This window comes from Prionailurus bengalensis, chromosome B1 (genome assembly GCF_016509475.1).
Source record: "Prionailurus bengalensis isolate Pbe53 chromosome B1, Fcat_Pben_1.1_paternal_pri, whole genome shotgun sequence".
NCBI classification, from domain to species: Eukaryota; Metazoa; Chordata; class Mammalia; order Carnivora; family Felidae; genus Prionailurus; species Prionailurus bengalensis.
The window spans coordinates 28870134-28885647 of record NC_057344.1 but is presented as its reverse complement, the minus strand read 5'-3'; the positions used below and the strand labels follow the sequence as shown (position 1 = coordinate 28885647).

At 36.4% G+C, this 15514-nt stretch overlaps 1 protein-coding gene across 4 annotated transcripts in view; it reads right to left on the bottom strand.

Moving 5' to 3' along the window:
- Nucleotides 1–15514, bottom strand: part of WRN (WRN RecQ like helicase) — a 152532-nt gene that overhangs the window by 106114 nt on the left and 30904 nt on the right. For 2 of the 4 annotated variants that reach the window (XM_043561003.1, XM_043561024.1), the window contains exons 2-6: nt 8522–8706; nt 7552–7664; nt 2817–2962; nt 1471–1619; nt 425–574 (exon numbers count right to left, since the gene is read on the bottom strand). In XM_043561003.1, coding sequence (XP_043416938.1) covers nt 425–574; nt 1471–1619; nt 2817–2962; nt 7552–7664; nt 8522–8617 — 654 coding nt within the window. In that variant the 5' untranslated portion in view covers nt 8618–8706. The remainder of the gene's footprint in view (nt 1–424; nt 575–1470; nt 1620–2816; nt 2963–7551; nt 7665–8521; nt 8707–15514) is intronic. The other 2 variants (XM_043561014.1, XM_043561032.1) reach the window with 1 other exon arrangement.

Below are 15514 nucleotides of genomic sequence, written 5' to 3'. Positions count from 1 at the left end.
CAGAGACAGAGGGAGATACAGAATCTGAAACAGGCTCCAGGCTCTGAGCTGTCAGCACAGAGCCCAACGCGGGGCTCGAACCCACGGACTGCGAGATCATGACCTGAGCGGAAGTCGGCCCCTTAACCAACTGAGCCACCCAGGCGCCCCTCGCGGTCCGTGAGTTTGAGCCCCGCATCAGGCTCTGTGCTGACAGCTCAGAGCCGGGAGCCCACTTCAGAATCTATGTCCCCCCTCTCTCTCTGCCCCTCCCCTGCTCGTGCTCGGTCTCACTCTCTCAAAAATAAACAAATGTTAAAAAAATTAAAAAATAAAATAAAATAAAATATTTGAGTTTGTGCAACTGTTACAACAAAATTTTTCTACAGTGATTTGTTATAAAGTTTAAAAAATACATCATAGTCTAAAGAACTTTGGTACATACATACGCATCAGTGGCTGCATACAGTTTCTGATCTTCAGTAAGAGGAAAATTACTCCAGTTGCTACAGCAGATAGACCTGTCTTTCAGAAGCTGTTTGCCAAAGAGGTGTTTAACCAAACCATTGAGGCTCCAGGTCTCTTTACATTTCAGCTAGAAGTAATGAAAGATCAACACTGCAAAAAATTATTTCCATTTTCAGGTACTCCTAGATACCACCAACTGACGAAGTCACAAATAAAATTGGACATGTTATACTAAAATATATAGTATATTTATATATAGTGTATATATATATATATATATATAGTATATTTAGCAGAGATAGTCCTTGATAAACTTACCATCATTAAAAACCTCATTTGCAGTCCATATTATATGAATTTAACTCTGGAGTTTCCCTAATGTAGGTATTAAAATTCTTGGACTATAATGGAAAAAAGTTAGATAGGTTGGTAGGCTTTCTACCTAGTCCAATGAATACTTGGCCAAACATGAGAATTCAACCTAATGACTACATTAATAAAATAAGTGAAATAAGAGTGATAGAATTGATGGCCAAACTTCCACTAAGCATCATTCCACAAGAGCTACATTATGCTTTCCCTTAAAAAAAATTATTGGTATAAATGGATCAATGAGAAAAACTTAAAATACAATACTTAAATTTGCAAATCTATGAAACAAAGTCAAAGAGTACTAAAGGGGGGGGGGGGGGGCGGGGGTGGAACCAGCTTAAAGCAACTTTGCTAAGGTAACAGGTTAGAACTAAAGGTTTTCATTATGGAATACTCATTTGTGACTTCTTTACTGTTACACTAACATACGGCTTAAATTATTTTTTTCAAAATATCTAACATTCAGATAGACAGGACATTCTGTGAAACAAATTTATCTTCTTTATGAAAATAATATATGTATTACATCTACCCATTTTTTATTTAAATTCCAGTTAGTTAACATACAGTGTAATATTAGTTTCAGGTGTGTAATATGGTGAATCAACACTTAACACCCAGGCTCATCAAAAGTGCATGCCTTATGCCTACCTTGTCATTAGCAACATCTGTCAGCTCCACAAAACTCTTCAATTTGATGTCAAAGTCCTTTAGAAGTTTCCACTGATCTCCTTGGATTCCTACACCTGCTTTTTTAATTGCTTCATTTTCAAGCAACATTTTTAATCCCTGAGGAAAAACTGTAACATTTTATTATTATTTCCATAGGTCCTTTCAAGTATTATTGATTTCTTTCCTACTTCTTACACACTCTATGTTTATATTTAAATTTATATTTATGTTAAGCTTAAATTCAGAAGCACATTCATCTTGAGTATTTCCTTTCTTACCTAAAGCAAAATCCTGACAAATAACAAAAACAACTAGTTTGAATGTTTCCTCTGCTAACACTAACAGTATATTCCAGATTATTTAGCCTCTCTAAATTTCAGTTCTCTATTATTTAAAACAGGAATAATATCAATGCCTGACGGGAATGTTGTAAACATTAAATAAAAGAGGGATATGAGGGGCGTCTGGGTTGCTCAGTCGGCTAAGGATCTGACTCTTGATCTGGGCTCAGATCATGATCTCATGTTTCTCATGTACTGATAGCACAGAGCCTGTTTGGGATTCTCTCTTTCCCTTTCTCTCTCTCTCTCTGCCCCTCCCCTGCTTGTGCTCTCTCTCAAAATAAATCTTTAAAAAAAAACAAAACAGGGATATGAATGAGACAGGTGGAAAATGAATACTTCAATAAATTTCAAGTTAAAAAATAAAAATAAAAGTAAATGATAAAATAAAAATAAATAAGAAAATAATAATAATTAATTAATTAAAAGGGGTGACTGCCTGGGTGGTTAAGACAGTTAAGCTTCCAACTTTTGATTTCAGCTCAGGTTATGATGCATGGTTCAAGCCCTGTATCAGGCTCCACATTGGAGCTCCATGCTGGGAGTGGAACCTAGTTAAGAAAATAAAATAGGAGTGCCTGGGTGGCTCAGTTAGGCGTCCACCTTCGGCTCAGGTCATGATCTCACAGTTCATGAGTTTGAGCCCTGCATTGGGCTCTGTGCTGACAGCTGAGAGCCTGGAACCTGCTTCAGATTCTGTGTCTCCCTCTCTCTCTGCCCCTCCTCTGTCACTCTGTCTCTGTCTCAAAAATAAATTAAAAAAAACAAAATAAAAATAAATATTTAAAGAAATAAAGGAGTAAATGAATGAATGAATATGAAGCAATAAAAGAAGCAGCAGCTAATTCAAAAGCTTAATTTTATAGGGATAAAGTTGACATAATACAACTATCAACCATATAAAGTTTAAAAAATACAAAGTTTATATTAAAAAATATAAAGTTTAAAAAGTTAAAAAACGAAACAAAGAAAAGAGATACCAACCTGCCATAGAAGAAATATGAAACAAGTAACATTTGCTCTCTGACACACATAACTGAATCAGTGCAACTCTGCCCTGCTTTCCTGGAGTGTATACTGGTGGCCATTCCATGTCAAATCCTACCACATCTCCAAAAGACAGACTCATGCTAAAGGGGGAAAAAATAGTATAAATTAAATACATTAAAATTTTAACTTCTGCATTCAAAAAAATTAAAACACAAACCACATATGGTAGAAGATATCTATAATACAAATAACTGATAATGAATAGCCAGAAAATCTTAAAAATTCCTCGAAAAGTCCCTAAGAAAAAGATAATACAGTAAAATAAAGAAAATGAAATATATGAACAGGCAATTCCCAAAAGAAAATCCAAATGGCCAATAAATCCAAGTAAATAATGTGAAGACACAAAAACTCACTCAAAATCAGATGCAAATTTATCAATACAATTTCATAAATATATGACTGGCAATAATTCAAGCCTCACAATATCAAATAAAGAAAGATATCTACCAGTGGGACCGTTCATATACTGGTTAACATTAAATTAGTAAAATCCTCTTAGCTGAAGATGTACAAACACTGTTACCTGCAAGTTTTTCTCATTAAGTATCAAACTCTCATATGTGCACAACCAGACAGATGTTTAAGAATGTTCATTGCAGGTGCACCTGGGTGGCTCAGATGGTTAAGCGTCTGACTTTGGCTCAGGTCAAGACATCACAGTCAGGACATCAAGTGCCCACAAGTGCAGTGCAACATCTTCACTGAATGTGGAGCCTGCTTAAGATTCTCCCCCTCTCCCTCTGCCCCACCCCCCCTTACGCACACTCACGTGCACACGCTCTCTCTAAAAAAAAAAAAATGTATAAATATAACAGAAAACATGTAACATATGACAGAATGCTAAACACTAAACTCATGATAGAAGTTATCTCAGGGGGCTGTGGAGGCGAGAATCACAAAGGACATACCTGGGGCTTCAGCTGTATTTTATTGTAACATTTCTTAGTAGAGATTTGAAAAAAAACAGATATTACGATTTGCTAAAGCTATGTGGGAGGAATATGGGGTTTGTTATATTATTTTCCATTACTGTTTATATTTGCCCTTTTTACAATTTTTAAAAATTAAAAATGTACATAACAAAAAAAATCTCAAACTTCGCTTTGCGACAAGATGGAGTACCAGGGATCAGACATATGTTTCCTCTATGAACAAACAGAAAATTGGACAAAATAGGTAAACAATAGTTTTCAGACACTGAACAATAGGCAGTAAAGGACTCTGCTCCCTGAGGGAAGGGAAACAATGGGGGGGAGCCCCACTGTTGCCCTTGTTTTCTATGTGGAACACTTTCCAGACAAAAGAACAGGGAGGAGAATCCAGAGCAGAGCACTGAGTCAGGGAGACAGAGTTCAGAGCCAAAGACACAGAGGACCTGGAAGCTGTGGGTGGTTTCTGGAGAAAAGGGAGCTAGGTAAGAAAGAAACGGAACAAAGAACAACCAGGGAATCATCAGATGAACAATTCCTAGTGCTTACCATACTGGGAAGAGGCACTAAAGTTCTGAAAAGTCACAGCAGAGATTCCTGTTGATCACCTGGGGCAGTCAGCAAAAAGGCCAGACTGGTCACACCTTATTATAGTGCTAAATTATTCCCAGAGTAAAGACTTCTAAAGACCTGCCCTAACAAAGCTTAAAACTAAAGGCTCAGGGCATCCAGCCAAGTGGCTCAGTCGGCTGAACATCCGACTCTGGCTCAGGTCATGATCTTAGTTCCTGAGTTCGAGCCCCACATCGGGCTCATTGCTGTCAGCATGTCAGTGCAGAACCTGCTTTAGATCCTTTGTCCTCCTGTCTCTGTCCCTCCCCCACTTGTGCTCTCCCAAAAAGAAATTTGAAAAAATAAAATATAAATAACAAAATAAATAAGGCTAAAAAGGTAAAAGCTGGTCTTCAGGTAACTTAACTGTTTAAGAGAGCAAAGCTCCTTTCTTTGAAAAAAAGCAAATCCAACATTCAACAAGGTAAAATCACAATGTCCAATCAAAATTGCCAGCCATTAGGATAAAACAGGAAGATGTGACCCCTAACCAGGATAAAAATCATTTCATAAAAAAATAAAATAACTGAAATAATTGAATTAACACGTAAGCACACTAAAACAAGCATTATAAATATGCTGAATATGTTCAAATATTTAAAAGAAAACATGAATATGATGAGAGCCAAAATGGAAGATATTTTTAAAAAGAAACAAAACTAACTTCTAGAGATGAAAAATACAATAAAATGAAAAATTTACAGCATGGGATGATAGACACTACAAAAGGAAAAAAAGCGAAATTGCAGACATAGCAGAAGGAACTATTCAAACTGAAGCACAGAGATAAAAAGAATTAAGGAAACAATAAAAGACTGAAAGGGAAGAGAGCTACATGACCAGTGACACAGGATTAAGCAATCCAACCTATGTGTATAGAGGCTGCCAGAAGGAGAAGAGAGTACAGGATGGGAACAACAACAAAAATCTAAAGTAATGTTTTAAATTTGATGAAACTATAAAGCCACACACCCAAAATGCTCAATGAAACCCCAAGCAGGATTAAGACAAACTGCACTACAGAAAGGCATATCATAATCTAATTTTTTTAATGTTTATTTATTTTTGAGGGAAAGAGAGAGACAGGGCATGAGCTGGGGAGGAGCAAAGAGAGAGGGAGACACAGAATCCGAAGCAGGCTCCAGGCTCCAAGCTGTCAGCACAGAGCCTGACACGGGGCTCGAACTCACAGGCAGTGAGATCATGACCTGAGCCGAAGCCGGACACTCAACTGACTGAGCCACCTAGGTGCCCCTGGCACATCATAATCTAATAGTTGAAAACCTGTGATAGCAAAAATCTTTAAGGTGGCCAGTAGAGGCTAAAAACAAACCTGCCTGTCTTTCCTAACACACACAGAATTTATCAGAACTACATTCCTCAAATCACTTATGCTTACTGCCTTCAGATATGACATGCTATAGCACTGTTAAGATGGTGGAGTTAATATACAATCGTAAATGACAAATCTTACTTTCTCTGTGAGACAAATTTTGTTCTATATAATGAGACCCAAAAGTGGCCAATTAACTGTATGCAGTAGGAGTGAGGACACCTGAATACTATTTCTAGAATTCATCTACCACCAGGAGATAATAATAAATAGCTAAACTTAACTCTGCTTCATTTAACCACTGCAATGTATAACAGTTAAAAAAAAAAAAAGTGTAACAACTTCAAAGAAGATCTGAATGAATTCTCTACTACTTCCCCTTATAAAATGCTTCAAGTGCCTTACATTGTATTAATGCAGAGTCCTAACTTAACAAGTCAATTTTTAAAAATACTAACAGTCCAGGGTCACCTGGGTGCTCAGTCAGCTAAGTGTCCGACTCTTGGTTTTGGCTCAGGTCATCCATTATCTCACCGTTTGTGAGTTCAAGGCCCACACTGGACTCCACACTGACAAAGCCTGCTTGGGATTCTTGCTCTCCCTCTCTCTGTGTCCCTCCCCACTCGCTCTCTCTGTCTCTCTCTCAAAAGTAAATAAACTGAAAAAAAAAATACTAACAGTTAGGGCACCTAGGGGGCTCAATCATTAAGCATCCAACTTGATTTAGGCTCAGGTCATGATCTCATGATTTGTGAGTTCAAGCCCTACATCGGGCTCTGCACTGTGTTAGTGCAGAGCCTGCTTGAAAGGCTCTCTCCCTCTCTCTGTCCCTACCCCACGTGCTCTCTTTCTCTCTGTCAAAATAAATAAACTTAAAAAAAATACTAACAGTCATTTCTAATGTTCTTTTTAAGAATCATTCACTATAATTTTTGCTCACTAAATGCAAGAGAGGTGATCACAACCACTATTCTATATTACTAGGTTGGTATTTTTAATGAAATATAATGGAGCATTTGGAGGTTGAATAATTCTTGTATTTTTTTGTCTTACATTAATTAACAATGTCTTCAATAGTTCTACATATCTGGGGGCACCTGGGTGGCTCAGTTGATTGAGCATCTGACTCTTGGTTTCAGCTCAGGTTATGACCTCCCAGTCATGGGATCGAGCCCCATGTTGGGCTCTGTGCTGATAGCATAGAGCCTGCTCTCTCTCCATCTCTCTCCCTTGTCCCCACTCACATACACATGCTCTCTCTCAAAATAAATAAAACAAACTTTGAAAAAAATAGTTCTGGGGCGCCTGGGTGGCGCAGTCGGTTAAGCGTCCGACTTCAGCCAGGTCACGATCTTGCGGTCCGTGAGTTCGAGCCCCGCGTCAGGCTCTGGGCTGATGGCCTGGAGCCTGTTTCTGATTCTGTGTCTCCCTCTCTCTCTGCCCCTCCCCCATTCATGCTCTGTCTCTCTCTGTCCCCAAAAAAATAAACGTTGAAAAAAAAAATTTTTTTTTTAAAAAGAAAAAAATAGTTCTATATATCTGAAGTAGCAAAAGCAACAAAAATTTAACGAAAGTAATAGACAGGCTTATGAGTAAACAAACAGGTATGCATTACACATTTAATCCAATGATTTTAAGGGTTTTTTAATGTAAAATTAGAACTCATCAAGTGATATTCCACATGTAGAAATAATTGTCTATAGAACATATCTTAACTGTAAAATTCAGTATACTGACAAATACTGTCATAACAGTTATCTTCAAATGAAACTAGGAAATTCAAATCTCTTACCTAATATCTTCTGACAGAAAAGAACAATCACTAGCTTCATAACTATAAACAATGGATCCAGTGAACTCTAAGAAGGGGAGAACATCTTCAAAAATACTCCTCTGAACAGATGCCTTGAATTAAATAAAATTCCAAAAGGCACAAATAAAGTTCACATTAAATAAGAAATGTTCATGGAAATCATGAAGTTCAGTGTAGCATTCAAATTATAGTTCTAAGTTTTATCACTAATGTTCTAGAGACTTAATGAAGTCAGAAGGACAATGTAGCAAAAATGAAGCCATCCATAATAAAATTATTTTTCTAAAGAGCTTATTTGTAAACTTATAATCCTATGTATTTTCATAAGAGCACTTATTAATGTTTTTCTGTAATTATATTTGTATTCTAGATGTAATAATGTTGACTTAAAATGCTAAAGACTGGCTGGTGGATCTTGAATCTATGAAAACTTAAACTTAATACCCACAAAAATTCCCATAGTAAATACTGTCTAAATTACCTAAATTAGAACATACTAGTAAGGTCAACCATACAAATGTGATAAAAAGGTAAAGTACACAGCAAGAATTCCCATTTTGTAAGCCCAATTAAAATTTAATCCCATTCCACCATTCAATAACTAGTTGGGGTTAAATCACACAACAGCAATTGTAATTAAAATAATGACCTGAAACTTACAAGTGAAGACTGACTCAATTTACAGTGAAATTTCACTAAATTTCCCATCTGAAATAAGAATTGGTGGGGCACCTGGGTGGCTCTGTAGGTTAAGTGCTTGACTCTTGATTTCAGCTCAGGTCATGATCTCACCATTAGTGAGTTCTCTAGGAGCCTACTTGGGATTCTCTCTCTCTCTACCCCTCCCCCACTTGCTCACGCACTTTCTGTCTCTCTCGTTCTCTCTCTCAAAAATAAACTAAAAAAACCAAAAAAAAAAAACCAAAAGAATAACTAGTGAACTGCATACCTTTCTTTCTTCTACATGACATCTCTCATTCTGCATAGACATCCATTCTGGAAGTTTCCGCTGCTGTGGAGTTGTTTCCAATTTTTTTTCATTCATCTTTAGTAAGGTCAAGTAGCAAAATCCAAAACACAATTACTCTGTGAATAAATACAGTGCAATCTTTGAAAGAAAACTCAGAGAGAGGCCTGTGGATATGAATGAAGAAACAAAGATGCATATTTAAAGTTATGGCATTTGGCCCACATATAGGTTTTAAGAGATGGAATTGAAAAACAAAAGGAAACATATAATATGCTAGATCTAATAACTATACATTTACTATTTCTTCTTTCTAAAATAAGTAAGCCAGTTTAATTGAGCTCGAAGGTCCTAGCAATTTCAAAATCCTATTATTCTATGACTTTGATCCTTTCAAAGGATCAAAGATAATCTTTATCTCACTACCAAAGACAATCATTGGGTGTATAAATTCTTACAAATTTTTGACATGTATAATTTTCTTATCACCTCTCCTAAGATCTAAGTAAACTCAGCAAAATGTTGGACTTCTTCACAAGTCTACTTGAAAAATGAATTTTTAGACTGAGAACAGCTTTTCGATAGTAAGGGTTTTGTTGTTGTTGTTGTTGTTGTTTTTTAATTAAGCTCTTGGCCTAGTAACTGAACAAATTTCCTTAAGAATAAGAGTTTTACAGGGGATATTTTTAAAAATCTATTACTAGCTTTGAGGGCTCTTCCCAATGTAAACCACACTTCAAGAATAGTTACGGAAAACACAATGAATAGAACCATGATATACTCTTCTTGTTGATGGCAAATGGATCCATACCCTCAGGTGACTTAACATACTAAACTGAAGTAGCTTTAAGTTCTTAATAAAATCTTTCCAACTCCAACCTTAGTTTCTATTAACTCAAATTTCCAGTAAAGGGACAGTAGTTTTGAATATATACCTAAAGATTCTTATGAAGAAACATGATGTTAATATGAAATAATCAAAGCAACTATTTATGATTTAGGGACAGCCTGTTATCCCTCTTAATACTTAGCAATATAAACCCTGAAGAAATTAAACAGTATTAGCAGGTATCCATTTTAATTGCTCATTTTCTCAAGCATGAACCCCCAAAACTGAGAATATTGATAATTTATAAAGGAAAATGTTTAGAGATTACTCTAGCAAAATTTTCTATATAGAACCAATTCCACCACTCTTATGCATTAGGAAGGAAAGGGTTAACAGGAAGCTAGTAATACACTCTCCCAACTGGGGAAGGGTAAATGAAAGACAATGGATCCCAATAAATAAAACACTAATGATCTAAATGATCCATCTCAACAATGGATCCCAATAAATAAAACACTAATGACTTAAAACCAGAGGGTAGCCCTATAAACCTATCAATGGCATTTACTAGCAGAAAAATACCAAAGAATACCTATCTAGAAAGTGCTGTTCACAAGATATAGCTCAACTATCTTGACTGTTTATCATAAATACGCCTGACATTATGGATTTATTAATTTATGGCTATAAAATGGGAAGTAGTCAAGTAAGCTGTGTAATAAAGAGAATATAAAACAGAGGAGTTCCAAAACCAAAACAATTTCTTTTGTGCAAAAAAAAGGGGGGTTTTTTTGCACACAATGCTCAAAACTGTTCTGTTAATCCAAAACTATAACATGTCCTATTGCAAAAGAAAAGGACATTTTTGGAATCTGTGTCTGACAGTCTCGGGCTCCTCCAAAAAAAGAATATGCCATCTGCACTTCGTGCTTGCCTGTATTCTTTGAATCATTAGCAAAATTTTGACATTGGGTAAGATCTATGAATCACTGGATCAGAATGGACAACTCAAGTATGGGTGTTACCACTTGTATTATATGCACTAAGATAAAACATATAAAATATATGTATTAGTCACTATAAAACATTTTACAAACATTAGTAGTTATTAATATGTGTATATGTGTCACAAACTCAAAACTCTTAACAACAGAGTTAAAAGTTAGTCCCAAAGTCTACTTTTATATATGGTCTGTTCTTAATCTTAAAATATTATTTTTATAAAGCTGAAAAACAAGTTTTTGCTATACACAGATAATTTGCAAAACTGCCAGAAAATTGAGGTTCCTACAAATAATACACAACTCTATAAAACCAACTACAAAATCTTGTAATTTTATAATCCATTCATTCATACTACCAAAATGGAAATAAAACTCCAGTAACTCTTCCCTACTGCCACCTATAACACTAAAATTGTTTTAACTTGAAATGCTTAGTTTTCAGATGTAAAATACTCTCTTTTGCACACTAAATTCTGTCTAGATGCTTCCAGGCAAAGAATTTGAAAGTAAACTTGTTTACAAACCTAGTATCTTTCTCAAATTTACTCAGCTCTCAGCAGATAAAAAGCATACAGAAAATTAAGGTTGTAGAATAATTTGCAACAGGGAAATTCTTCAAGATACATAAGGATTTTTTTTTTTAAGTTTAATGATTTATTTTGAGAGCGAGAGAGCAGGGGAGGGGCAGAGGGAGAGTGGGAGAGAGAGAATCCCAAGCAGGCTCCATGCTGTCACCACAGAGTCCAACACAGGGCTCAACCTTAGGAACTGTGAGATCATGACCTGAGCTGAAATGAAGAGTCAGATACGTGGGGCACCTGAGTGGCTCAGTTGGTTGAATAACCGACTTTGGCTCAGGACATGATCTCACAGTTCACAAGTTTGAGCCCTGCATCGGGCTCTGTGCTGACAGCTCAGAGCCTGGAGTCCGCTTCAGATTCTGTGTCTCCCTCTCTCTCTGCCCCTCCCTCGCTCACACTCTGTCTCTCTCTCTCTCTCTCTCTCTAAGAATAAACATTAAAAAAAAAAAAAAAAAAGTCAGACACTTAACTGACTGAACCACCATGGTGCCCCAAGACACATGAGAATTTTAATCGCTGATCACATAAAGGCTATTCTCATGAGGGATCCAAGTCATCGATTAATAGAATTTTTAACTTACATATTTAGATGTTATGTTGTTGAGTACAAACCACTTTGACCGGTCTTTCTCTAAAATGAAGTCTTTTCTCATTTCATAACACTTCATATTGTAACATTAAAGGACTTTAAATTTCTCTTTGAAATAAATACAGATGGTCCCTGGTGAACAATGGGTTGACTTAGGATTTTTCAACTTGACAGCTGTGCAAAAGCAATACATATTCAATAGAAACCACACTTCAGATTTGAAGTTGGATCTTTTCTCATGCTAGTGATATGTGGTATGATCCTTTGGGGTGATGCTGGGCAGCAGCGGGGAGCCACAGCTCCCGGTTAGCCAACACCATCACAAGGATAAACAACCAACACACTGACAACCATTCTGTAACCACGCAACCATTCTGGTTTTCACTTTCAGTACAACATTCAATAAATTACATGAGATATTCAACACTTTATTATAAAACAGCCTTTCTCTTAGATAATTTTTGCCCAACTGTAGGCTAATGTAAGTGTTCTGAGCACATTTATGTTAAGCTAGGCTAAGCTATGATGTTCAGGAGGTTAGATATAAGAAAACACTTTGGTCTGGGCACCTGGGTGGCTCAGTTGATTAAGTGTCTGACTCTTGGTTTCTGCTCAGGTCACGATCTCACAGTTCATGAGTTTGAGCCCCACATTAGGCTCTGTGCTAAAAGCACAGAGCCTGCTTGGGATTCTGTCTCCCTCTCCCTCCGTCCCTTCTGCACTTGCTCTCTATCTCTTTCTCAAAACTTAAGAAAGAAAGAAAGAAAGAAAGAAAGAAAGAAAGAAAGAAAGAAAGAAAGAAAGAAAGAAAGAAAGAAAGAAAAGAAAGAGAAAGACAGACTTTTGGTCTATCAGGGAAGTCCTCACTCAAGGAAGATCTGTAATGTACTTTGATTTGGTTTGCTTTGGACTTTCCTCAGTTTCTTTTTACTCTTATTTCATTTTTTTCTAATTGGCCAAAATTACCATTCATACTTTTTTCCCATAACCAATGACAAAATTTCATTTTTTTTTCCATCCTACTATCTCAGCAAATTAACATGACAATATCCCTTCCCCACCAAGACACTACATTTGCACAGTCCTTCTCCCTAGCAAGGCAAAAGTCAGAGTGTTTTTACTTCCCCACCCTTCTACATACTGTTTTTTGATATGATGTGGTTTTAGTTACAGCCTGTTAGTTTACTTAGTATTGCTCTTCTATTTCAAGAATCCTTACTATTTTCTAAACATTTGTGTTACAAATTTTATCAACCATTTTAATATTCCCCATCCCACCTCAACTTCCCACCCCCATCAACTCTCAGTTTGTTCTCAGTTAAGAGTCTTATCATTTTTGTCTCCCTGTTTGTATCTTATTTTTCCTTCCTTTCTCCTATGTTCATCTGTTTTCTATCTTAAATTCCACATATGAATGAAATCATGATATCTTTCTGACTTATTTCATTCAACATAATACAGAGAACTCTTCAAATTATTTTCTTCAGGTAGAATATGTAGGTAATAAACTCTGATCCCCTGCATATGTGAAAATGTATTTTTTCAAACAGATAGGAGAATGATGTGTTGGCTGAGTACAACCGTCCGTCAGTAGTCTATAAATATTCTCTTATTGTCTTCTACCTTTTGATGCGCAAATAAGAAATCCAGTGGTTCCATGATGGCTTTTCTCTTATAAGTAATCTCTATTTCCCATCTGGGAGCTTGAAAGACTTTCATGTATGTTTATATTTTAAGAGGCCCAAGTGTAAACTTTATTCTCCCTGGGATCAGGACTCCTTTTCACATCTTTTTCTTCAAATCAGAAAAATTCCCCCTCATTGTAAGTTGAATTGTATCCCTCCCCCCAAAAAAGATATGTTGGAGTCCTAACTTCCAGTAAGTACTTCAGCATGTGGCTCTTTATTTGGAAACAGAGTCTTTACATCAGTAAATCAAATTTTAACAAGGTTATTACAGTGATCTATAATCCAAACTAAGAGGTGTTCTTACAAAAAGGGGAAATGTGGACAGAGACAGGCACGCATAGAGGGAAGATGATGTGAAGAAACACAGGGAGAAAGAGTCATCTAGAGACATCATCTAGTGATGAACAGATCTGAAACAGATCCTTCCTCCACAGCCCTGAGAAGGAAACAGCTCCGCCAACAACTTGATTTCAGACCTCTAGTCACCAAAACTACGAGGACAAATTTCTTTCTATTCATTATAAACTAAATCACATAAATTTACTATAAATTAAATCATAGTCTGTAATACTTAACTATGGCACCTTCAGTAAACCAATATAATCCTATTCCTAGTTATTGATTGCCATTATCTATTCCTTTTTTTCCTGCTACAGCATTTATTCACATCCTGGTGAATTTCTTACCTGGATTTCATCTCCTAGACTCTATTTTTTCCCTCCTGACTACCAACTCTTTAATTTTAAGATACTTCTTACACATGACTTCCAAGATGCTAATTTCACTCTCAATGGTGATAGTCCTCTTTCACTTTGTCTATTGGATTTTTACAATGTTAAGAACTTGATCGTTAGTTTCAGAAAGTTTCTTTGTGCTCTAGTTGAGTCTCCCTAAATGTGCTTATTATTTCTTTCTTTTGTAAAAGTTATAATTTAGTTCAAATATCTGTTCCAATAGGAATGTCCCATTCTGGTGTTCTTTGGCCTTCTGTCCACTGATGGGGGCTTCCTTAGTCGGACTATTATTTTTCTTTGCTTGTAAAACTCTATTTACCATCAGCAGTCATCTGCTCTTAGGGTCCCTCAGGAAGCTGTGAATGGGACAAAGACTGTAAGTCTTCCACTGAAGCCTTAAGAGGCAATTCCTCTATCCACAGGTCTCCCAAATTGTAATCTCAAGACCTAGCCCACCAGCACACTGATCTTACAACTCCTCTGAAAGCCTCTAAGACAGGAAAATCAAGTAGGCATCCTCCAACCAGTTGTTCAGATCACTCAACAAATACTATTTTGTTTTCAGCCACGTTTGTTCTACACAGTAATTCCGAGTATTTTATTTAAGGAATTATGTTTCAATTCCTTTCTGACTCTGCAACTTTCCTTTTCAACCATCTTCGGTTCCTTCATTAATGTAACTTCCTGTTGAGTCTGTCTTTTGTTTTTGTTTTAATGTTTATTCATTTTTGAGAGACACAGACAGAGTGTGAGCAGGGGAGGGGCAGAGAGAGGGAAACACAGAATCGGGAGAAGGCTCCGGACTCTGCACTGTCAGCATAGAGCCCAACACCGGGCTCGTACCCACAAACCGCAAGATCATGACCTAAGCCAAAGTCAGATGCTTAACTGACTGAGCCACCCAGGCACCCTGCAACTTCCTGTTAAATCTAGCAATAATACTTATAAACACTTTTCTTTTATTTGTTTAGAAATTATTTTTTTATCAAGGGTTAAAACTCAGCTAAGGGATTTGATGGCTGTCAACTCTGCTCAAATACATGATGATTCTTGATGCTCACTTCATTTAGAAATGTAGGTCTACCCCAGGAGTCCACAACATTTTCAACTTCACAGCACATTCAGAAAATGAAAATATTTTTATAGCATACTGGGAAGGGGATCTGAGAGTGTACCTGTGAAATTTTGTAAAAATTTTATATCTTCATTATATCTTCATTGTAAAATTAAACTTCTTAAACAAGAAACTAAATTGTTTAGATGAACACACCTTTTGTATATCAGGTTTTCTGCTTAAAATGACTATATACAACTCCTGATTAAAACCTTTTAACAACATTTTCTTAATATCCTATATAGCAACCATCACGGAGCTTTATTAACGTAAGTAGTAGCAAATGGCAAAAGAGGATGCTTTGTTCCAAAAGGCTGAAAACTTCTTTTTCACTATTAACCAGCATTCCAACAATCCAACCTCTTTAAATTGTACTTCAAGAATGCTAAAATTCTTTAAATCTAACAGCTTCTCCTTTTCTTCTACTGAGAAATAT